General features: G+C 44.5%; 1 protein-coding gene across 3 annotated transcripts in view; it reads right to left on the bottom strand.

Moving 5' to 3' along the window:
- Window positions 1-3815: 3815 nt before the first annotated feature.
- SEPTIN6 (septin 6) overlaps window positions 3816-25869 on the bottom strand; it is a 74871-nt gene continuing 52817 nt past the window's right edge. Inside the window, exon 10 of one of the 3 annotated variants that reach the window (XM_066581750.1) lies at window positions 3816-4408. In XM_066581750.1, the coding sequence (XP_066437847.1) occupies window positions 4399-4408 (10 nt within the window). In that variant the 3' untranslated portion in view covers window positions 3816-4398. Of the gene's footprint in view, window positions 4409-13607; window positions 15803-19984; window positions 20573-25869 lie in introns of those variants that run through there. The other 2 variants (XM_066581747.1, XM_066581748.1) reach the window with 2 other exon arrangements.

Below are 25869 nucleotides of genomic sequence, written 5' to 3'. Positions count from 1 at the left end.
TTTTTCACCCGAGTACCACAATTTTCGAGTACTTCCGTACTCGGGCGAAAAGATTCGGGGGGGGTGGGGCGCCGTGGGTGAGTGGGGGGTTGCAGCGGGGAGTGGGGGGGGGGAGAGGGAGAGAGAGAGGGCTCCCCCCTGTTCCCTGCTGCGATCGAGCATTGTCCTTAGTGAGTATCTCCCCGCTCGGAAGAAAAGGTTTGGCTGCCGGCGCGGGTGACAGGTGAGTTGCGGCCACGAGCAGGGGGGAGAGAGGGAGAGAGAGATCTCCTCTCCGGTCCTCCCCGCTCTCCCCCGCCGCTCCCCGCCCACCGCCGAATCTTTGCTCCCGAGCGGCCAGGTACTCCCTAAGGGCAATGCTCGATCGAGCAATTGCCCTTAGCGAATATGCTTGCTCATCTCTACCCCCAATGCTTTCAGGCCCCATAGCATCGTCTGCTGTGCCTGTAACTTTGCATCTACAGCTTATATGTGCGAATTAAAAAGTTAGGAAGACACAAATGTAATTGAGTTTATTTTATTGAAAATGTACAGAAAGTGAGATAGTGTTGGTCCAAAAGTAAATATGTATACAGTGCATTATTACCATCCACACACTGTCATACCGAGCAGGCTTAGACACCATGTTCTCCAGTTCATACATAACTATTACTAGCATATTGGATTAACCGGAAGTAATGGATGCTAGGACTAGTAGTTCCGGAACAGCAGCTGTTCCACATGTTTCCAGCTTTGACTTAGGAAGAACTTAACAAAAAGAGCAGAATAAACACTGTAAACACTGTTGGGAAACCTCAGTAGACGTCTGCTTAGAGAAGGACTAATACATATATTGTTTGTGGGCGTTAAAGTACATGGAGGAAACTATCCGGGTGAGCTGATTATGTTCCACCAGCAGTAGGCAAGTTCATTGCTAATGTGCATTAAGATGCAGATCGCTGTTCAATATCCACTTTCTGTTTTGTTTCCTAGGGAAAAGTTGCGAAGGACAAGAAGAAAGGAAAAGGATAGAGCCGTCCTGCATCATTTGTCTTTCTTAGGCTTTTACGTATTTTACTCATTATGAGGTATTTTTGGTTAAAATTTTACAGTGTGCCTTTAATAAGCAACCATGTTAAATATTGGCTTTTAACAAACAAACAAAAAATCTACCAGTAACCCAAAAAAGAAAGAAAAAAAAAACAAAAATTGACAACACAGTGTTTAAGGTTTGTTCCAAAAGATTTAGGTCTTCTTCAAGATGCCACAAGATAATGTCAGCTACCTTACCTGCTGTGAATGCTACATTCAGCCCTGGTCGCAGCTGAAGGTCGTAGATCAATAAAAGATGGAAATATTGAAAATGGGAAGGGCTCAACTTTTTGATTAACCCTTTCCAATCCACTGTCTGACATCTGAAGACATTATGATTTAGTGTTGTACAGCTCCGATGTTAGAAGACGTCCGTCGGGGGTTCTCTTACTGTATATTGCCAACCTCTCTGCTGTCGGAGCCTATCCAACGTGTCACCTGATGCAGTACTGGTTTTAGCCAGCATATAGCGCCATTGTGTAACGGCAGAAAAAGTGTAAGCCCCCTAGGAAAATCTGGATACAAATTGGATTGGAAAGGGTTAACAAAAAAAGAACAAACTCAAAATAATGAACTTTTTTTTCTAGATGACCATGCCACACTTGCGTAAATAAAGCTTTTTTTGTGCCAAATATTGAATGTTGCATTGTGTCCTGCAAGAAAAAATTCTACATGCTGACATTTCGATTTATGAACTGTGTGCTTTCAATGAGGGTGCCGCTGGTGTCAGACAGAGGCACCACAAACTGTTAAAGTAGGGGGTGCTGAGAAATCTCACTTTACAGCTTCCAGAACAAGAATGGGGGGGGGGGGGGGGGGGGGGGGAGGATTAGATTCTAGAATCTAGCAGAATTTTGTGCAGCATTTGGCATGAGTATTATATGAGCTCTTCTCAAATACTATTTCCAAAAAGACACCAGGCACACTATATAGCCCACAAAGCATCAGTTCTGGGGGCTGTATATAGGGAGCTGTTAGCACATACTAGATTACTTACCCCTTTATGTGCATCTTATAGAGCCTCTTGTTTTAAGTGTCTTTGTCCCATGACAGTAGCACTTTATTTCAAGTTTAAAGCTAAGGTTCTTTGGACACTATTTAAAGGGGTTGTCCAGTTCTAAGCTACTGATGGTCCATACTCAGGATAGGTCATCAATAGTAGATCAGCGGGAGTCCATCACACAAAACCTCTATTCATCAGCTGTTCATGGGGCTGGTGCGTTTATTTACTGAGCTGATGTCGGCAGCAAGCAGACAGCTCCGGTCTCACTGCAATGGCCAGGCTTGGTATTGCCGGCAAAGTACTCATTCACTTGAGCTTTGCCAGCAATACCAAACCTGGCCAATGCAGTTGGATAACTGCTGTCTTCTTCCTGCAGGATTCAGCTCCGTGCATGAGCACACCGGCCTCATGAACAGCAGATTGGTGGGGTTTCCTGATGATGGAGTTGTGCCGAATTACTATTGATGACCTAGCCTGAGTTAGCCCATCAATAGTCTACAACTGGACAACCCCCTTACTTCAAGAGATAATCTATCAGCAACTTTGCAAATACTGTTTCCTTTAGGTGTTTTATGGACAAAATCTATTGATGGCCATGTGGAATCCCCAGCATTCACCTGTGTAATAGCTGAAGCGGCTATTACACTTGCGCAACTGTCTTTGGTGTCGCATACAGAAGTGACGGAAGTGTAATAGCTGCTTCAGTTCCCATTGATTTCAATTGAAGTGAAGCCAGCTAGGCCACTTCCAGTCCTGTATCCTATTACACATGTCCAACACACTGCACTAACAGCCCGGCAATCAGGTGATTGCCAGGGATCCCATGTGGCGGCTCCCCGGCAATTAACTATTGAAGACCTATCATATGGATAGGTCATCAATAGTTTTTTCCCGTAAAAAAACCTTTAAGGTCCTTTTAAAAGGACCTTTAGGCTCATATAAAAGGACCCTTACTATTTTCTAAACTGATCTTGAGGTACAGTCTGTATTTCACTACAGGGTTACAATTAAAATTCTCCGGTTAAGCTTTTATTATTATGTAATGTTCTGATACAAAATGGGTTGTCTCAGGGCAAACATTAGTGGCATATCACTAGGATATATCACCAATGTCCGATTGGTGGGGGTACAAATGTTGTGACCAGCGATGTTGGTTAAAACAAAGTGGCAGCAGTGCGATGCTAGAAAAGCACCATGCTACTTTGTTTCCTGTCAGTTCAGCTTGGCTTTTTGCAGGCAGCCATATGATCAGGCATTGACGATAACAGGTCAAAGAAAGCTGCAACATTTTCTTTTAGGTTTGGTGGGAATCAAGTAGCCAGAACCCCAATTATCGGACATTGGTGGGATAACCTAGAAATATGCCACCAACGTGAGTCCTGAGACAATCCCTTTAAGACTATTTTGTACACATTATACACTCAACCAGAAAGGATTGCTGGGAATGTTAGACTGGAATGGACTGTAGGTAGAGATGAGCGAGCATACTCGCTAAGGCAAACTACTCGAGCGAGTAGTGCCTTATTCGAGTACCTGCCCGCTCGTCTCTAAAGATTCGGCTGCCGGCGCGGGTGAGAGGTGAGTTGCGGCAGTGAGCAGGGGCGAGCGGGGGGGAGAGAGAGATCTCCCCTCCGTTCCTCCCCGCTCTCCCCCACCGCTCCCCGCCGGCAGCCGAATCTTTAGAGACGAGCGGGCAGGTACTCGAATAAGGCACTACTCGCTCGAGTAGTTTGCCTTAGCGAGTATACTCGCTCATCTCTAACTGTAAGACATGCTGTAACTCAAAATCAGTTCAAAATAAGTAAAGCAATGTGTTTGCAAAGTTATCCTATAGTGTTCAGCGAAGCAGCTCATTAATATGATATTACTGCAACTGTGACAATAAAATTCACCTCCCTCCCCTGACCTGTTGCTTTGTTTTTTTTTTTGTTTTTTTTAGAGTATTACCCCAAACTACTTTAAAAATGGCTTTCGTTACATTAACCTGAGCATCGCTCTATGGGTAAATAATATACATGAGCCAGTATCCATAGCAAAAATGGCAGGTATATATATCTATATAAGTACTCCTGTTACTGATGGACATTAATATGGAGTTGTGTTAGCCATACATTGTAAAACCGTCATATGTTAAACAGTTTTCTAACATCTCAATGTATACCATGCAAGTTACAGAAGAACACCGATCAGATTATTGACAGCAATGGTTAGGGTTATTATCGGTTCTTTTGGAAACTATTTTCCTTTCTCATTTCCAGATAAAATAGGATCTCTAGATCTTCTACAAAGAGCAGTCTTCTCCTTTAGACAGGTGTTAAGATAGATTAAAAGAAGCTATAGAGAGAAAAGGAGAGAAAAAAAGGTGTAATTATCACGAAAGAGAGGTCAGGAGAGAAAATACGGTTCAGTCAATTGGAAGAAAAGATATTTAGTGTTAAAAAAAAGTGAAAATGACCTTCAGAGATATGTAAAAAGTAACATTTTCATCAAACGATATGCAAAATTCCACTCCACTTAAAGCATACAACCAGTGGAGAAAACTTCCTAGTGCACTTGGATCCTCATGTAAAGTACTATTTGTGAAACCTTTCCCTGCAAAGCTCAGTCCTTCGTGCTGCAGACCTTTACTTCCTCCCTATACGCTAACACAGTTTTTCATGCACTTCTGCAGAGTGCTTGAGCAAAGCTGAGGCTGCTGTAATCAAAGGACCTTATTAGCTACCATGGTCCCTCTGCAGATACACAGGCAGCTACTGTCTGGGTAAGTTATTCAAGTTATTTTAGCAACTGCAGCTGTTAAAGGGGTTTTCAGGGCAAAAACTGTTGATGACCTATCCTGCGGATGGGGTCCCGCCACACGGGATTCCCAGCCGGGTTGTTAGTGCAGCGGGTTGGACGTGTATCATAGGAGACAGGACCAGAGGTGGCATTGCTGGCTTCACTTCTATTGAAATCAATGGGAGTTGCTGAAGCAACTATTACACATTTTTGGCACTTCCGCATCCTGGTTGCACCGAAGTTTAATAGCCGCTTCAGCTTCAAATGATTTCAATGGGAGTGAAGCCAACTGGGCCAATTGCTGTCCTGTGTTCTATAACATATATCTGGCTACTGCACTGATAGCCAAGCTTAGGTGATGGCCATGTATCCTGTGCAGCAGGTCGATGGTGACTAACTGTTAATGACCTATCCTGAGGAAAACCCCTTTAAGGAAGGAAGGAAGGAAGGAAAATAAAGGACTGAAGTTTTCTTATAATCAGCACTGTATTTAAAGGGTTATACTAAGATTACAAGTTATCCCCTATCCATTGGATAGGGGATAATTTGCTGATTAGTGAGGGGTCTCACTGCAGAGACCTCTGCCAATCTCAAGAACGAGGGTTCTGTGTCCCCGGTACTCCTCACTGCAGGGTTACTACACCCCTGCAGTGAGAAGATTGAATGGACCGCTGATCGCACAAGCACGCTAACGCAATATTCAGTTTCGATGTTATGGCAGAGATAGCCAAATGGCAAGCATTTGGGTTTTCCCATCAACCCCGTTGAAATGAATTGGGTGCTGACTGCACATGCTCGGCCAAGCTCCTTTCATTCTAATGTCACTGCGGGGGAAGAAATGACCCCCATAGTGACAGGCAGAGTAGGACATGGGATCCCCACCGATCAGCAAGTTATCGCCTATCTTGTGGATAGGGGATAACTTGTAATCTTGGTACGACCCCTTTAAATGAAGTGTGCAGCCTGCAAAGTTAATAAAGCTACCAAGCAGAATGCAGCGCTTAATCTTTAATTCTATGTTATGAAACTGAATTTATTTACTAAAGGTCCATTTAGACAGGATGAATGTCGGGCAAACGATGCCTGAAACTCGTCTCTGTGTCCTCGCTCCCGTGCTCCTGCACAGGAGCTAGAAGCGCTGGCTGGGTCACAGAGCGGCCAGCAGGGGGGCAGGGAGGCTGGAGGAGATTTCTATCCTCTCGCTCCCCCGCCCCTCTCCAGTGACTTAGCATAGCGGCCGTTCAATACTGAGCGGCCGCTATTTACACTGAACGATCAGCTCATCGTCCATTGTTTATGCTGCGATGGACGATGAGCAGATCGCTGATTGCTCAGTGTAAATAGCAGCCGTTCAGTACTGAACAGCCGCTATGTTATGTCAATGGAGAGGGGCGGTGGGAGCGCAGCGAGGGAAATCTCCTGCAGCTTCCGCGCTGTGAGCGAGCGATACTAGAACCTGTGCAGGTGCAAGGGAGCTAGTATGTGCGGGGATGAGTGTCAGGCATCGTTTGCCGGACATTCGTCCCATCTAAAAGGGCCTTAAGGTGCACATCCCAAGTGGTTTTTAAGTGTATCTCTGGAAGTACACTTTAAAGGGAATAGGCTTTGTGGTAATATATATTTGTGTTATTGTGAGAGAAGCCATAATGTTCTCTCATACGCCATCTTGTCTTTGTTCTATCTATAACCTGTACACATATTTGCTGGCTAAAGAAAGCAATTAGAGAACTTTAAGGTTCCCAACAGGCTCCACAGATTAGAGCGGAATTAACTATATATTTTCCTTCCTGCCTGCACAATGATGAACTACAGCTGAGGCCCCCCACCTTCCCATACCGAGGGGGTTTGAAGGACGAGGGAGCAGAAATTGGACTCCATTTAGGAGAATATAAAGCTGTTCAATAAAATAATGCTTTTTCTCTCTCTCTCGGCACTTAGCCCCGCCCCTGCACCGCCTCCTTTCATTGCAAATAGTGCAGAGGGGCGGAGAGGAGGCAGAGAGGGGGCGGGAGCTCAGTTCCTGCTCCTGGCTCTTCCATCCTCCCCCCCCCCCCCTGCACACGAGGACGACTTATATCGGCTCGGTGTGAAAACCGAGCCGATATACGTTCGTGTGATTGCAGCCTAAGGTACATTACTCGAGCGAGTAGTGTCTTAGCCGAGTATCTCCCCGCTCGTCTCTAAAGATTTGGGGGCCGGCGGGGAGCAGTGGGGGAGAGCGGGGAGGAACGGAGGGGAGATCTCTCTCTCCCTCTCTCCCCCCCGATCCCTGCCGCAACTCACCTGTCACCCGCGCCGGCCCCCGAAACTTTAGAGACGAGCGGGGAGATACTCGGCTAAGGCACTACTCGCTCGAGTAATGTGCCTTAGCGAGTATACTCACTCATCTCTATTGCTAAACACTGCCAATTACAAGTTTGAAATGTTTATATAGCTATATATGTATAATATACTTAATAGCAACCCTAGAGGTAGTTCATTCAAGACTAACCAACTAACAAGCAGGCAGGGTGGGACCTGGAAAGAAGGTCCTGCCTATAGATCTACGTGTCTGCTTATGCTGAAGTTTTAATAACCAATGATAGCAAATGAATTATAATAAGCTATACAGATTTATCAGTAAAGTGTGTTGATCGGCTTGTTTTCAATTTCTTTGTCTAAAAAAACATAAATGTTTCAGTTTTTCTTTTAATTAAGAGAGAATCAGTTGATTACACAAAATGCTGTGTGAACAGGTCTATGATTCTTCGAGCAGCTCGAACGTAAAACTTTTTAATTCGGAGCACAAGAATAAACCTGTAACAGTTATTAAGTTAGGAATCCATTGAAAAACCATTCCCTGCGCTGAATGTGAATGGGGGTGAATTGTGGCAAGCTCATGGGTTTCTGTGAGCCTCATTCAGATAAATGGGATACTGGTAGAAATTTCTGCAGCAAGTCTGCAGTGTCTGAATATAGGGAATATAGCCCAAGGTTACTTTCACGTACAACCCTCGTAAAATGTATGCTGTCAATATGCACTAAGGATACGTTCATATGTAGTGGGATTGGAAAAGCTGCACCAAGAACTGCATCAAATTCCTATCAATTGCAAGGGTGAAATGAGCTGCGGTTCTGCGTCAGAATACACACCAGAGGATGCAGAATTTGATACCAATTCTGTTGTGGATTCGCATCAAATTCACGTGTGAACATACCCTAAAACTTCCCAATGTGCAATGAAATTCACACTAATTTAAGGATTAGCTACGAATTTCACTTATTGCATTAAAATGAAATCTGCAACAGCTAGGGCAGTGATGGTGAACCTTTTAGAGACCGAGTGCCCAAACTACAAACCAAAGCCCACTTATTTATCGCAGAATGCCAACACGTCAGGGGGCGGGGCTTATCACGACATACGATTTTACCCTCGTCGTTCTAAAAAGGACAGGGCCGCTTCAAAATAGGCAGCGTGCAGATTTTGACTGCTTTTTGGATGCGGAAATACTGCAAAATGTCCTCAGCGGACATGAATCATTTACTTGACAGGTACATCATGTCACCACCCTTTACTTCTGGTGGCAACCTAATACACCAGTGACCACCCCCCCCCCCCCCGGGCATATTAACATTTTCCACACCACTTCTGCCTTATTCAGCAATTCCAGCAACTTGATTGGTTGTTTGGTGAATCAGCCAACCCAAACAACCAATCAGGTTGCTGGAATTGCTGAATAGGGCAGAAGTGGTGTGGAAAATGTTAATACGTGTACCCCGAGGAGACGTCGGGGGAGGAGGATCCCACACTGACATTGTGCGCCAGGATCAGTGCCGCTAGCAGCGCAGCTGGGTGAATGCCGGCAGGGGAGCCGCAGCCCCTGCCGGTATTCACAAGTGGTGAGTGGCCGATGATGGCACGTGCCAGCAGGGAGGGCTCTGCGTGCCGCCTCTGGCACGCGTGCCATAGGTTCGCCACCACTGAGCTAGGGCATACAACAGATTGGAAAGTCTGCATCATGCCAAGAATCTGCTGCAGATATTTTCATTTTGAGTGAATTTGGTTTATTTAAACCCCCATTAATTAGAATCCTGTAGTACTAAAGGCTGATTTACACGCAACGATTAGCACTCGAAATTCGTCCAGACGACGGCTTTTGAGCGATAGCCATTGCGTGTAAATGTGCGCGTCGTGCACTTACCCTGCACTCCTTGTCCATCGCTGAGTTCAGCTCAGCATAAAAGCCATTGTCCCTGATAAAAGGGACGGCATGCTGTGTTCTCCGCGGATAGCATTGTATGCAGCCAGCAGAACAAAATCAATGTATTTAGAGAATAGACCACCTCCTGTTCTCTGAATACATGCAAATTAAGCTAGTTAGCTACTAATAGGCTGATAGTACCTAATGCAAAATTTTGAGCGATCATCTTTGCGTGTAAATGGACCTTTAGTTGCAGGTTTTGGTGTGAACTCGGCAACTGTTATATGAAGGATCAAGGATGTTGAATTCTAACACCCACTCCTTTTGTTCTTTAGGAGACAAGCTGCCACCAGAGCTGTCTGGCAGCAACTAAACACTCAAGGGTTCGAGACAAAGATTTGTGTGTATGGTGCAAACAGCTGACACTTGTTGATGGTGCATGGGCACCTGGCACCTTAGGATGAGTTTTTCACAAGTTGCATAGATGGTTGACATTTTGTTCATTTCATGGACAGCCCTTTTAAAGTGATTATCTGTTTTTATCATTATTTTTCAGATAGCAGATCCCTCCGAGACGTGGATGGTGCCAACTGCTCGGAGCCCCGTGATCAGAAGCTTTTTCAAGGGAACATTTTAAGTACAGGTAAGTACATTTTAGTTTTCAGCTAAATCAATCTTGGAAAGTCAACATTTGGACAGGAAGGAAATAAAGCTGAAGAATACTACAAGCTCTAGTCACGTTTCATCAAGTCATTTCTAGAATAATCATGCACATTGTTTACACAAGCAAATGTTTTTTTTCTCTTATTTAACCCTTTCCAATCCAATTTGTATCCTGGTTTTCCTAGGGGGCTTACTCTTTTTCTGCCATTATACAACGGCGCTATCTGCTGGCTAAAGCCAGTACTGCATGAGGTGACACGTTGGATAGGCTGTGACAGTAGAGAGGCTGGCAATATACAGTAAGAGAACCCTGACGGATGTCTTCCAAAATCAGAGCTGTACAGCCTTAAATCATAATGTTTTCAGACGTCAGACAGTGGATTGGAAAGGGTTAATACAGTGTTTCATTTAATTATTATTAGGACTTCAATTACTTTTTAATAGGTGGGCCAAGAAACAGACTCTTGACTTATGAAATGTCATGGTGGAAGTGAACAAGTCTTGTTCCATTTACAGTAAGCACTTCAATAAAAGTCAAATTTGGCTATTCCTAATCAGATGTCAGAGCCTGCTGATCAGATCAGCCATTGTAGCTACATGCAATCTAATGGCTGTCATCAGCAGTCATGTGCTATTCGACAGCTGTAGCTTCATTTTTAAGACTTTTTGCAGGACAATTCTATAAAATGATGACACGGCCATAACACTTTGGATGCATTTATTTATGAAGACGTTCTGTCAGCTAAAACTAGTGAGGACTGAATATGTGAATCCATGGACTTGTGCAACTTTAAAAGGGGTTAACAAGGGAGTAAATTTTTGACCTGAAATGGTGGAACATAACAGGAGCCACACTCGCCTCCCAGCTGCTCCAGTGGCCGTTTCGCTGCTGGTCTTCACTTTCAGCTGCAGGGAAATGATATCACAACAACGGGACATGTGACTGCTGCAGCTATTCACTGATATGGCTGAAGGCGGTCACATGTTGGTGACATCATTGCTCCTTTGTTGAAGTAGTAAGTGAAGACAAGTTGGGAACTGGGCCTAGGCAGAACAAGAGTAGAGGTGGAATGGCTTTTTATGTTATTCCACCATTCTGGGCCTACTTGAAAAAGAATTTCCTCCCTGGCTAACCCTTTTCAATCCAATTTGTATCCTGGTTTTCCTAGGGGGCTTACTCTTTTTCTGCTGTTATACAACAGCACTATATGCTGGCTAAAGCTAGTATTGCATGAGGTGACACGTTGGATAGGCTTTGACAGCAGAGAGGCTGGCAATATACAGTAAGAGAACTCCGACGAATGTCTTCCGACATCGGAACTGTACAGCCTTAAATCATAATGTCTTCAGACATCAGACAGTGGATTGGAAAGGGTTAAGGTAATTAACTAAACTGATGGCATTACTTAAGGGGGCACATGAGAATGGGGGCTTGGCCTTGGAAATGTTATGTACCCATACAGGTGATCATTCATGTGAAGGGATGCTTTGAATGCTGCATCCTGTAACTCAGATCAAAAGAAATTCTTCTGAAAAACTCATTTGGACTTATAAGCTGAACTTAAGCAATTAGTTTGTTGATAACTTGAAAAAACAGGATATGCTGTTTTTCCAGAAACAGCGCCACGTCTGTCCACAGACTGTGTCTGGTATTGCATCTCATCTCCATTCAAGTGAATAGAACTGAACTATCTATGGACAGATCTGGCGTTGTGTCTGAAAAAATAGCAGACCCTCTTTCCAGATCTGGACAAATCCCATGGGAGGAATAACATAGTAACTTAGTATGTTGGGCTGAAAGAAAAACATCCAGTTCAGCCCATTTACCCCAATGCCAATTTCCCTCATTTAAAGGGAAAAAATTCCTCCTTGACTCCAAGTCTGGCAATTGGAATAATCCCCGAATCACCGACCCTTCTGAAGTAATTAGTGACTAGAACATATAATATTGTAACACTCAAGAAAGACATCCACGCCCCTCTTATACTCCTTTAGTGAGTTTGCCATCACCACGTCCTCAGGCAGAGAGTTCCACAGTCTCACTGCTCTTACAGTAAAGAACCCCCTTCTATGTCAGTGCTGAAACCTGCTTTCCTCTAGACGCAGAGGGCGCCCCCTTGTTTAGTCACAGTCCTGGGTATAAACAGATGATGGGAGAGATCTCTGTATTGTCCCCCGATATAGTTATTAGGTCGCCTGTCAGCCATCTTTTTTCTAAACGAAATAACCCCAATTTTGATAAGCTCTTTGGGCATTGTAGTCCGCCCATTCTGTTTACTAGTTTAGTTGCCAGTCTTGTAACCCGCTCAAGCTCTGATATGTCCTTCTTGAGTATGGGTGCCCAAAACTGTCCATAATATTCCATGTGTGGTCTGACCAGTGATTTGTTAAGAGGAAGGATAATGTTCTAGTCATGTGACCCTATACTTATACCTGTAATAATAGCACCTGAACTTTGTTCCTTGTACACAAGAGTTTACCTACCCAACTTAAAGGGGTTACCCGAGTACAATCAACCTGCAGTATTAAAATAAGATACTCGCCCTTCTGTGCTCCCCCACCACTTCTGTCTCGCCAACTCTCTGGTCCCTGCTATACTGCACATCTGGGAGGGGAGTGATGACAACCTGACAATGGCTCACGTGAGTGCCGCAGCTATTCACCAGCTGGGGGAGCCGGTAATTGGCTGCAGTAGTCACATGGCCCTTTTGTTGGGGGGCATCAGTGTCGGCTACCGGCACCAGGTAATGAAGATCAGCAAGGACCGGAGAGCCAATGAGATGGCAGCGGTGGCGGAGCATGGAAGGGTGAAAATTTAATTTATTTTAATACTGAAAGCTTATTGAGGTTTTACAGAATACTATGTCCCGGATAACCCCTTTAAAGTCAATATCCAGTCATTTATCTGCTTTTTTAAAACATTTACATTTTACTGAGGAATTAGCACAGAATTTGTAGCTTATTACATCAGTCAGGGCTTTCTTTCTGATACAGTACTCCAAAATCCCAGCAGAGTCATAGATTTCAAAAACATTCTGGCTACTAGGAGCCATCAAAAGGGGAAGCCTGGGAACTTACTGCTTACTGTTATTACATTAAAGTCAATAATAAAACCATTTGCATTAAAGAGGTTGTCCAGTTGTAAACTATTGCTGGCCTACCCTCATGATAAGTCATTAATAGTAGATTGGTGGGGGTCCGTTGCTTGAGACTGCCTTCGATCAGCTGTTTGCCACGCTGATGTACTGAGCTTATTTCTGAATGAAGCAGACAGCTCTGTTCTTACTGTAGTGGCTAGGCTTGGTATTGCAAGCAAAGTTCCCATGCATTTCCAAGAGAACTTGGCCTGCAGTACCAAGCCTAGCCACTACAGTAAGAACGGAGCTGTCTGCTTCCCGAAAAATTCCCGAGTGCATCGGCCTGGTGCACTGCTGATCGGCAGGGGGGGCGGCAACGAATCCCCACCAATTTACTATGAATTACTTATTTGGATAGGCCGTTGATAGTTCACAACCCTTTTAAGCTCTTAAGAACCCCAATTTTTTTCAATTCGTCTATGCAGTGTATTTTAAGTGCTGTCTCAAAAAAAGGCAAGATAGAATTAGAAATAGTGCATATTCTTGGATATAAAAAAATGACATTATGGTAAAAGGTGGTCATATTTTAAAGTACTTTCTATGTTGCTTAGTGGAGGCTATGGGGACGAGGTGCAGCAGGTCCACATCTGATCTTCTACGGCTAATATGTTTTAGAATATTATCTGTCGTTTCTCTGGGAGACATTCTTACAAATGTCTTTCAATGTATGCACTTCTCTGACTTTTCACCACTTCTGGTATAATCAGCCTAGACCAACTTTAAAAACATTAACATTTAGCATTCTGCACGTAATAATGGGACTAACCCGACCTCGCTCAACAGACATTTTATTTTTTCGGAATGCTCAGAATAAAGCAACGATATAACATGACATACAATCCATACAAATACACTTACAAATACACTTCTAGGAAAAAACTGTATGACAGTGACAATTAACGTGTATTTTTTTCGTAAACCTCCTTCGCTGGTAAGACAGCAGACGACTAAATAGAAATCAAGGTTACACCTTATAAATAAGTGCTAACCGGCTGGATACACGGTAACAATGCAAGTGCTAAAAAATATGTCAAAAAACAGAGTAGACCATCGAATTATGAGGAAGGTCAGTACATTGTCATGTAGGTGTGCATTTCTCTTCTTCAATCAGATTGAATTATAACCTGATTGGCTGAAGATCAAAAGGGTCATCTCAATCAGACAACGCCTTTCCGTATGCCCTATTTAGGCATGTGGACATCATGGAGGGGTTCTTTCCACCCTAGAAGCTAGAGTGGAAAAACCACAAAATGCTCGAATGGCTGCATGTTATACTACGTTTACCCTGTAGTACGTGGTTTGCCACGGCTTAGTCTGGAAATGACAGTTGGTCGCCCGGGGTTCCTGAAGTTGGCCCCATGGTAACCAGCATGGCAGGACCAGCTACATTAGCAAAAGAGGTTGAGACTTAAAGGAGTTGTTCGAAGAAAAGTTTTTTAGAAAGGGGTCCACCGGTGTGGAAACATAAAGGGTTCACCTCTCTCCGATCATCCTCTGGTGGCAGCTGCAGTCTCCACTGCTGAGGTCATCTTTGCAGGCTGCTGACTAGAGATGAGCGAGCATGCTCGTTCGAGCATTAGCATACTCGATGTACTCGTTACTCGAGCACCTCTGAGAGATAGAGAGAGACAGAGAGAGACAGAGACAGAGAGAGAGAGACAGAACAATGCAAGTAGCTACTGGGCATGGGTCAGCATGGAAAATGCTCGAGTCTCCCAATGACTTCAATGGGGTTCGTTACTCGAAGCGAGCTCTCGAGCATTACAAAAGGTTTGGCTCGAGTAACGAGCAGCCGAGTATCTTGGTGCTCGCTTATCTCATTCTCTGGTGGCAGCTGCAGCCTCCGGCTGCTGATGTCATCTTTGCAGGCTGCTGACTAGAGATGAGCGAGCATTAGCATACTCAATGTACTCTTTACTCGAGCACCTCAGAGAGAGAGAGAGAGACAGACAGAGAACAATGCAGGTAGCTACCAAGCATAGTTCGGCATGAAAAATGCTCGAGTCTCCCAATGACTTCAATGGGATTCGTTACTCGAAACGACCTCTCGCGCAGTACAAAAAGTTTGGCTCGAGTAACGAGCACCCGAGCATTTTGGTGCTCGCTCATCTCTACTGCTGACCCATCTCCAAAAAGGCTGCTGCAGCCAATGACAGAGCTCAGCGATTGTCGCTGAGCTCTTTCATTGGCTGCAGGTTTATGAAACATCATTGGCTGACTGCAGCCTATAAACAAATAAGGCAGCGGAGACCGGAGCAGCCAGCGAGGAGTATGACCGCTTTATTATTTTTCCACCCTAGGTGAAACTTTTCTAAAAAAAACTTTTTTTTTAAATTTTAATCTGACAACCCCTTTAATAAGGCGAATTCTTTAAATTCAAAATGATATAGTTTCTTCGATTTTATTTAAAAAGTAAATTACACTTACATATAAAATCTATACACTAAAGTTAAATACCAACATTTAGAGTGAGAAACATTTACAATTTTAACATAAATATCTAAAAGGTTTTTTTGTTTTTTTTTAAAGTGCCAAAATACACAATGCTTAATGGGGTTCCCCAATTTGGACATTCTTATATGTCAGAAAATTCCATTGGTGCCCAACTAAATGGACCATTTTCAATATGATTGTCCTGTGACTCTGGCAATCCCACAGATTGTGATGGACGAGCAAGGCAAGTCACCGATCTCAAGAGTCTACAAAAATCCCTTGTAGTAAAGTTTTCTCACATAGCAAAAAAAAAAAAAAAAAAAAAATCACATAATATTAAAAAACAGGAGAACATTACAAGACTGACACCTAAAAACAGGGCGAATTCATCTTTTTTAAGAGAACTTCTGCACAAAAATTGACAACGATCCTTAAAAGCATACTAGTATGAAAGGGATTCATAAGACACAGGTGCAATTTTAGGAAGGTATCTTCCATCAGAGTAGTAATATTACTCAGTGCACAGCCAAGGGTTACTGGAAAGAAAAAAATGTAAAAGAAAAATAATTAATTGTATAGAACACAATTCTAGTAAAAGCCAAATAAAGAACAAACACAAACAAAGCATCTATGAATAGTTTAATGGAACAGCTTCCACCGTAGGACTGCAAGGAGTTTCCAAACACTAGTAAATAAAATGTAACAGCCAGCAATCATAAAGAAATCCCAATGTGCACAGAGGAGTCATTTAGACATTATAGAAGGCGAGCGCAGGAACATAAAGAGGCACTAAGTTTTCAGACAACTTCTGCTGACTAACTAGCTTGTGTTAGTCTCGTTACTTCTGCAATATACAGTACTTGCGCTAATAAAAAACTTTGCTGCTTTACCACTGTAAGTCACATTTGAAGTGGATGCCACTAGGGGCCTCCCTTCCAGCTTCTCTGTAATCCACTCTCTGTTGTTAGGTATGGGCTTCCTCAGTAATAAGGGCATTGGGATGATTGCAACAGTGGGAGGTGCTACTTTCACAGGTGGCTTGCTTGCACTTACAGGCTGCAAGCTGACAGAACCGCCACCACTGTGATCTCCACAGTCTCTGCCTCTCCTGTGGTTACCTTGTGTGGGTGTGTGTGAACACAATCACACACACACATTATTGTGGGTTTACTAAGTATTTGGCTAAAATGTCTCCAAATGCCTGATTGTCCTGGAAAGCAGAAGGGTGGGCATTCAGATCCTTCTTCCCTGCTGCTTGGCCCAAAGACAGTGCAATGCAGCATGGGAAGTAAGGGCAAGAAAGTCAGGACAGTAAACTGCTGTCAGAATGCTAGGCTTGCTACACACAGGTTCCCTTAAAGTGTAATGCAAACAGCGGAGCAATAGAAAAATGGGGAAGACCACCTGAAAATCATAACTTACAGACATGAAAGTGGGTGCAAATAGCAGCAAATGGTAGTGGAAGGAAAGCCTGGTATATATTAGAAAAGTACACTACAAGGCATTGTCTAGTACGGTATTACAGGGTCTGTTTTTTATTTTTATAGCAAAAGCAGCAGCTTTCAGGTCTAGGAGAAGTGTTTGGTACTGTAGCTGCCTATTCAAATGGCCCCGAGTTACGATACCCCTCACAGACCATAGACTCGGGTGGTTCTGTTTCTGGGGAAGGAGGGGGGGGAGGGGGGGGGGAGGGAAAAAAAAGCCAATGTTCTAATCTTGGATAACTCTAAGGGTAGATCAGCAAGTCACACAAACCATACCAATGTTTGCCTGTTGAGCTTCTAATTCTAAACACAGGGTGGAACATATCACAGGCTAGTAGACAACAATCAGAGAGATTGTCCAAAGTGATCATCTCTGAGGAAGCTGCATGCATCAAGTCACAGTACAGTACCACTTTCAGAAGGACCACCCAAAAGTACAGTATACGGAGTGTGTACTTCCCATACCATGGCATACTAAGTAAAGTACTGCAGACTCAAGAGCTGGTAGTTTAACCCTTAAGGATTAGTGTGCAAAAACACAAAATTTTAAAAAAGTCCTATCCAACTTGGGTCTTTTTTTCCCTTCTTCCTCCTTAAATCACTGTAAACGTTCTAGACAATTAAAAGAAAACCACTGACACACTCTTCACCTCTTCTTTCCCCTTGCAAACCAGCACTGAAGCATTGTCCTCGCAGTCTGTTTGCAAAAGACTGGTTGCAACTCGTCAGGGGCCTCAGCAGCCATGCGCCATACTGGTGGCATCATGGCTCCCAGGACTACTAAGGCCATAAATTGGCTGCAGCAGTCACATGCTGGCTGTTTGTAAGCAAGTACCTGGGAGGACCACCAGGGGAAATAAGAGCTGAATACGGTTTTAATACATAAGAGAAAAGAACTAAGGATAAATGCAGACGGGCAAAAATTCCGCCCGTACCCGCTGCCATAGGATTGTATGCGTTCACGCAATCCTATGCAGACGGCTCTGCGATGTGCGGCTGTGCAGTAGCCGGTACATAGAGCAGAGACAAGACACCGGGAGGAGGTGAGCTGTGGGTCACGGGCCGCATCCCGCTGCAAGAATTCTCGCAGCGGGATCCGACCCGGTCGTCTACATTCACCATAACATATATTTTAATATTTGCATTAAAAAATAAAATATAAATAAAAAAATATGAGTTGTGTAGGACAGTATTGCTATACTAGCTAGCCGAAGGTAAAAAGCTACCACAACTATTACCTCTAAGGAAAATAGGTACCTAGATTGTTTGACCCTGTCCATAATACCAACGATAAAGGGTGGCTTTACATGGAACGACCATCAGGCACATAAGTGCCCACTAGTTGTTTCAAGACTTGCCGTTCCTGGGGTTCTTTTCGTCTTGCTTTTTGAAATCAGCATACTCGATTACAAAAAACCTGAAATGTGCCTGCCATTCAGACAAAAAAGGTCTCCGACACTACAGGCTATTACAGATCCCCTTTAAAAACCTTTTACCCTTGTTTGTATGCAGCTGGACTCATTTACCAATACTGTCTAAGGGTGGCTTTACACCAGCGTGTTTTTGTGCGTGCATACGGACGCACAAAAACACGCTTCTATTACAACCACTGCATTCCCTATGGTGCCTTCACGTGTCCATGTTTTACAGGTGCGTGCCTGTAAAGATAGGACGTGTGTGTGCACCACAGGAAATGCACGCATGGTCTTCAATGGAGCCGTGGCTTCTGTCAGCGGCTCCATTGAAGACAATGGTCTGCCAGCACCCCTGAATTGTTTTTTAGGGAAGAGCTTTACATAAGCTCTTCCCTGAAAAACAAGAATTTTAGCGTTTAAAAAAAAACAAAAACACTTACCTGTCCGCCGCTGCCATGTCCCCGCAGGGATGACGAACACATCTGCCAGATGTTTCCTTCATCCCCGTGAGGAAAAAAAAAATTCCCTGCTGTACTTGCCACATCTGTGACAGATGCAGCAAAGGAATTCTTCATCCCACCGGGGAATAAAGAATTCCCTACCACAGCTGTCAAAGAATACAGCTGGGGTAGGGGATCCAGCTGTCGGCATCCTGGGATTGTTTCCTCTAAAGGGAAGGCCAGCTTCACAGGAACGTAAGAGTATTTGCGCATGCCTGAGTGCTGCGTTTTTGCGGAATGAACTATGCCTTTGTTGCGCGTACACTGGCATATTTTATTGCTCTTAATTCTAAGATTCTAAGTTCACTACCTGTATATTTGGGGAAGTTTCCATTCGACCACAAAAACTTGGCCGGGCTCACACAACCTTGTTTGCCGGCGTGCGGCGCACATCTCTCTTTTGCTTGAGGACGCAGCAAGTACACGATGACCTATGTACTTGCTGCGTGCCACCAGTCCCTATACACTATCCTGGCGTGTATGCGCGCATAATACGTGCAGAGATTTTTCACACGCACCATGTGAGCGGTACCATTGAAAGTGTAAGGGGATTGGCAGCACGCTGCAAGTACGCAGGTCATTGTGTGTTTGCTGTATGCTCACGCGCAGCAGCCACGGCCGTATGAGCTCGGCCCAAGACCACTTGTACATCTGCATTGGAACCTCCGGCCAGAGGTTCTGTCTCGGGCGTGGCTCAAAATACCAGAAGACAAAAAAAAAAACCCTAAATGCAGAGCTTTTTCTTCCGTCCACACCTGGGTAACCGGGCAGAAAGCGGACGGACTACATTATAGTAGTGCTGTTCGGTTCCCTCCAGAGACTGAGCCTTTGGCAGCGGGGATTCCATGTTCGGGGAGCAGGAAAGCGGAACCTCTAGTGCAGATGTGAAACTACCTTAACCCTTTCCAATCCAATTAGTATCCATATTTTCCTAGGGGGGCTTACTCTTTTTCTGCCGTTACACAACAGCGCTATATGCTGGCTAAAGCCAGTACTGCATGAGGTGACATGTGGGATAGGCTCCGACAGCAGAGAGGCTGGCAATGTACAGTAAGAGAACCCCGACGGACGTCTTCCAACATCGGAGCTGTACAGCCTTAAATCATAATGTCTTTAGAGGTCAGACAGTGGATTAGAAAGGGTTAAGATTGTTTGAAAATTCACTTAATGCTTCGCTTCTATTTTAGATGCATACAGACAATAAAGAACTTTGCAATGCACAAATTGCCTTGAAATGTCATAAAAACCTCAACGCCACAATATAAGAGATTTGTGGAATAGTAATAGCGCACCTTTGAAAAACACAACAAAACAAAAAGGACATAATAAAGTTTATTTATTCGCATGGAACTTTCACAAAGTTTGAGAACATACAAAAATAAGTACTTTAGTCTAGAAAAACTATCAAAAAAACTAATAAATGTGATTGTGAACCACACAACTGACTATACTCGTTCGTACTGGACCGGTTTCAGTTTCCCACAGATCCTCAACCAACAGAGATCCTAGAAAACTACTGCAGTTCTGACATGTGAAAACTGACAGATGAGACAAACAGCAAATATCTTTTTGGGACTAGTCAAAAACAGTAATTCAGTGTGGGGCTGTAGGTCTGTGGTAGGCGCTCAACAACATTGATAGGAGAGGTTGGATGGATGCCAGGAGCAGCATAATTAAAGGGGATTTATTAGCAGTACATGCAAAAAAATGCAAAATAAGGAGAGGGGATACAACATAGGTAGGTGCTAGTCCTCGTACAACTCATGACGTCTTCTACAAGCTGCCAAGAATTCAAGCTTTCATGCAAAGAAATAGAAGGTGATGGGTTGGGAGCAGATGATATGGTAAAGGAACATAGGGGAATCAATGCAATGTGCCAAAGGGATGTGTGTTACAGGAAACCAGAACTGTGAACAGAAATAACAAAAAAATGGATTAATGATATCATAAGTAAACAAAAAACTAGTGGTTAGCACAGAAAGCATGCAAGGCAAAGTCCGTTTAATGGGATAAAAAGGGTATCGAAATTGCAAAGTTATACCTGCAATAACAGATCTACCACAAGGGGGCCTCTTGTCACCGGCAGCAGAAGACACTGCAGACGTTAGATGGAAGCTCCCATATGAACCCCATCCTACAGGTCTCTCTGATAGCACATTTGGGCCTTATATCTGAAGCCTGCCGGTGAACGTATGTCTTTTGAGTTGCAGAAGTTTACGGTTAAATCCTCTTATACAGAAATGTATAGGATGCTGTATGGACTGTATTTGGAAGATCCGCTTACATTGCAGATAAGACGTGAACAGATCCTAAAATTCATAACTTCTGGATATTTTCTCAGGCTGCGGGCAAATCATAGCATCACAACTGCGGTATTAGTGTATCTTGATGCCACCGGAAGTTGTGGTGGAGTCAAGATAAAAGGAGTTTGACAGGGGGCTGCCGCCCCGTTTGTGATGGGCTGCACGTTATTGTCCCCTTTCTGTGGCTCACAAGGTCCTGCTTCTGGGGCGCCGTTCACTGTACCTGCCATCCTAGCATCTCCGCTCTCCTTGTCCCTGGCGTTCACCTCAGCTGGCTTGTAGCGGGGCGCTGCTACTCTACCTGTGGAGCCTTCGTCGGCCAAAGCAGCTCCTGCTCCTGGCTGACTCTTGCTGCCCATGCCGAACACTGAAACTTCATAGGTGACTATAAATCCCACACCCCTCCCGCCGCCGCTACTGCTGTGCAGCGCTGAGCAATCCGTACGTTTAAAGTGCCAAGCACCGCCGTTGAGAGCTGTGAGCCACAGCGGCGACATGATCTCAACACCTGCACTCAGCGCTGCGCAGCAGCACAGCGCTCTGAACGTTGGCGCTCAGCTGCTGACAGCCGCCACTCACCGCTCCGTCGCACAGTTGGGCTGTGAAGTGCACATGCAGTGCGGTCACCTTCCTTCACGGCGTGCTCCAGTGCCCTTTAGCGCTCTGAGCTTCCTGCAATGCGGATGGCGCTGGCTACAGGACCTGTGAGGGTCAGTATGGGGAGAATGCAGGACAGCCAATCATGACGAGGGGGCGGCAAACCCCTGTCAAACTCCTACTATCTTGGCTCCACCAGTTCTTCTGGTGGCGTCAAGATACACTAATACCCACAGCTTCTGGTCTACATTTGTGCCATCATTTGCCTTGGTGCACCCTGCACGCCGGGGCAGCAGCTCCTCAGTAGATGTACCATTGTCTTGATGACAACAGCTTATACCTGCGGCGTCTTCTCATTCTCCCTTGTCATTGCAGAGGTTAACCTCTTTATTTTTTAGTCTACACAGCCGTATTACATTTTTCAGGACAATATACAGTATATGCATGTCAATTATGGCAATGACCACATGTCTAATAAACATGGTGAAGCGTTTATACGCTCAACGCCACAAAAGTAAGAATTTTCCCATCACCGCTGCCTGCAGCTTAATAGAACTTTACTATGTGGTTAAGGGCCAATTCCCACGGGCGGATTTCTGCTGTGTTTTCCACAGCGTAATAACATAGCTAATAGCTCAGTGGTCACATGTGTGATTCTGCTGCGGATTTCTGCCACGGGAAAGAAATCGCGGCATGTTCTAATTCACCCCGTTTTTCCGCCACGTAAGGTTTCCATTAGTATAGTATTGATAGAGACCTCGGGATTACATGATCACTTCCAGGCACTCACGTTTTTAAATGCAGTACTCCCGTGGCGGTAATCCGCGGGCGTATTCCACTCCGTCCGTGGATATGGGCACTAACAACTACTATTTGGTGAGTGTCTGTCAAAGTGAAGGTCAATTTTTTCCATATGCAACAAAACCAATTTTCATCAAGAACTGATGGAGCCAGTACAATCTAGCAATAAAGTAAATTTATCTTACTCAAATGTGTATAATAAAAGTACTCCATGTTTAATCGGCACATCTGCAAATATTTGGCCCCACACGGGGTCAAACCCAGTAAAGGCTTCATACAGATGTACACTATGTTGACAAAAGTATCGGGGACCTCGACCAATCCTGTGCTGTCTGGTGAAGGGGATATGCACATCGGATGTGTGAGCATTAGGTATAAAAGGAGAGGATCACACAGTATATCCCAGTACAGGAACCATCAGGATGGTATAAGGTGTAATGCTGACAGATGACCAATGGGGTCTGGTGGTGGGACGTCACCTGAGCAACCTATCCACTGTTGGCCATGTTATTGGGACATGAAAACCATCGGGTGTGTGCGGTGCACTACATGGAGACCTCATAGACTGACAGAACGTGGACAATGAAGCCTTCTACAAGCTGTGAAGGCATCACACACATCTGCTGAAACACTCCCTCAGGAGGTCTCACAGGCCGTTGGAACACCCATTAGCACAGAACCATCCATAGGGAACGGCATGTGAAGGATTACCACGGACGAGCGTCTGTATATATCACAACAGTGAATGTACAGCGGCGCCTTCGATGGTGCTTGGAGCGTCATTCTTGGACTGGACATGAGTGGAAACAGGTTTTGTGGTTCACCATCTTCCATTTAGATGGCCCCACTTGGGCGTGATGGTTGCATGGAGAGTGGTTTTTATGCGACTATCGTCATAAGGCCTCACGACCGTACGCGTTTTTACGGTCACCCGTACGGGTCATAAAATGACATGACTGAAGATTTGCCCCGATCGCTTCCCGAACTTTAGCCTCATATTTTCTGCCTTTCACACGGCTGCTATGCATTGGCAAAAAAAACAAACAAAAAAAAAAACACTGCGTGGAAATCCCTCGATCGGCAGAAATCCTCGGAGCGACTGCTAATGCTTAAATAGAGTCAGCTGTCTTTTCCCAGCATTGGACACAGCTAAACTCTATCGCCATCCTTTATCTCCCCGCTTCTATAGAAGTTTATGGGAGCTTCTCAGCAAAAGATAATGCGAGACCTATCTCTTGATGTAGTGTATAAAATCAGCGACCAAAACCGGTAGTCGATGTGCTATTCTTCCCGCTGCGATTTTTTTTACATGCTCAAAAATAGTTCATGTGAATGAATACATTGGAATCCAATGCTTCACATGGTTGCGATTTTTGGACGCCGCTGAACAGTGGCATATATACGGTCGTATACATAAGGCCTAAAAGTGAAGTTTGGAGGAGGCTCTGTTATGGTGTTGCTGCTAGGAAGGACTAGGGTGTCATGTTGTGCTCCTGGGACCTGTAGTTCATGGGTTTCCAGGCACACACTTCCACAGGTGTGGGATGATTGAGCTAGGTGGGTGTGTGTATTGCTCTAGTCGGCCAATAATCACCAGTCTGCTGCACATAAAACGCAGCCCGTCTTGCTAGAGGGTGCCGGTCATTTATCTTCTCATTCCTCCCAGTATCCAGGTGCTTGGAGTCATGCAAGTTTTGGTTGGTGTTGCTGCATGGATGAGGTTCTGGGTGAGATTCTCGCGGCTGTTGGTGTGAACAGTGCCGTGTTCTGGTTGTATGCGTTTTACCTTCTACGATGAGCTAGGCCCCAAGGTTCCAGCATGGGGTTGTCCTTATTGGGGTGATCATCCCACTTGTAGGCAGGACTCTCTGGGGTTTGAGTTGTCTTGTTAGAGTAGGGACTCACGAGATGAGGACCCTTGTCGTGGGCTCATGAGCTTAAGTATCTTGGCCAAAATATGAACCAAAACCTTGTGCATACTTTAGCTATTCCATTTGCTTATGTATGTTGATATTCTTGGTAAGGGTTTGGATGTTTGTCAGTCGTTGTTAGATGTCTGCTCGCAAGTCCCATTTGCAGTTCACTTTATTTTGGTTCAGTTTGCAGCAATTGCACGCTTGAAGCAGACGTGATATAGGGCCATTGGTTGTAGTGAAATCCATGCTCAATGACAATGGGTTCAGGGAAATTCTTGACAATGTGACATTACCTACCTTATGGCAATACTTCGGTACAGCTCTGTGTCTCTCCCAACATGACCTTCTCCTTAAACCAAGCCTCAACACTGCGTGCTGTATGACATAGTGCTTGAACATCTGCAAACTTCACTGACCAGCCCAAAGTCTGGATCTAAATGGCATTGAGCTATTTGGTGAAGACCGTCCTATCCCTGCACGCCCAACACGTACATCATCCCCTGCATCACTAGCTGCAGTTTCTCCTCGAGCAATGGAAGTAAATCCCTCCACATATCAGAATTTGATGGAAAGCAGCCTAGGAGGGATACTGCAGTCATTGAGGCCAAAGGCGCCCAACACTGTATTGAAAAAAGGGGAATAAAATCAAAGTTCATCATTTTCTATTTGTGTCAAAATACTTTTGTCAACATAGTGAATATGATCAATGTCATGAATACAAGTTTAACAAGGCGACTAGTAACAGCCAGCAATAAAGTGGCCAAGAGCATTATTACACTAAACTACATTCCCTACAGGGAACAATGAGCAGAAAGTCACAGGCCAATCATTAATTATAAACATTTTCCAATTCCCCATAATATGCCTTAAAGCTTTTTTTTTTTTTTCTTCTCATTTTCCTTCCTCTACTTTGCTTGGGACAATAGTTGATTGTCCCCCAGACATTTCCATGAGGGGCAGTAAAAGGAAGCTTTACATAGGCATTCTGCGTTCGCTGTAACCTTCTTGGAAAGCACACTATGCAGGGAAAAAACATGTATATGCATCTGGTGAAAAGGAAAAAAAGACATCATGCTTATTGTACAAGCGAAGGAGACTGCAAGTAGCAGAGCTGCTGTAGATTATTACTACTGAGAAGCAATGGGCAATTCTGCAATGCAACCCGAGAACAAGTTAATGGAGAGCAGTTTGTGTGCATCAGTAGCGCATAAACCAATATGGCCGCCCTGAGCTGTAAGTAGGGACATGTGTATATGAAGAAACTAGATATTATTTTCAGCCACTGCAGGTTTCACAATCCCCATTACCGCCTGGGAAACCTAAGAAGATCGACATCTACTGTGTAATGGACCAATCTAAAAGGCGCCCATACACCTTCACTAGCCTTTGACAGCAGTTTCTGCATATAGAAGAGCAGTCAAATGTGGTTTTCTATCCAGTGGAAGGTGGGTAAAAGCACGTAGCGAGTATATCAGCCCGACGCCGACAAGGACCAAAAACCCGCTATTTTGGTCTTCATGGGGGTCTATAGAGACATTCAATATACGAACATTGCAGACACAATATATGGCAGTTTAGAATCTCCAG

This window comes from Eleutherodactylus coqui, chromosome 10, assembly GCF_035609145.1.
Source record: "Eleutherodactylus coqui strain aEleCoq1 chromosome 10, aEleCoq1.hap1, whole genome shotgun sequence".
Classification (NCBI taxonomy): Eukaryota; Metazoa; Chordata; class Amphibia; order Anura; family Eleutherodactylidae; genus Eleutherodactylus; species Eleutherodactylus coqui.
This window is presented reverse-complemented; position numbering and strand designations above follow the sequence as displayed.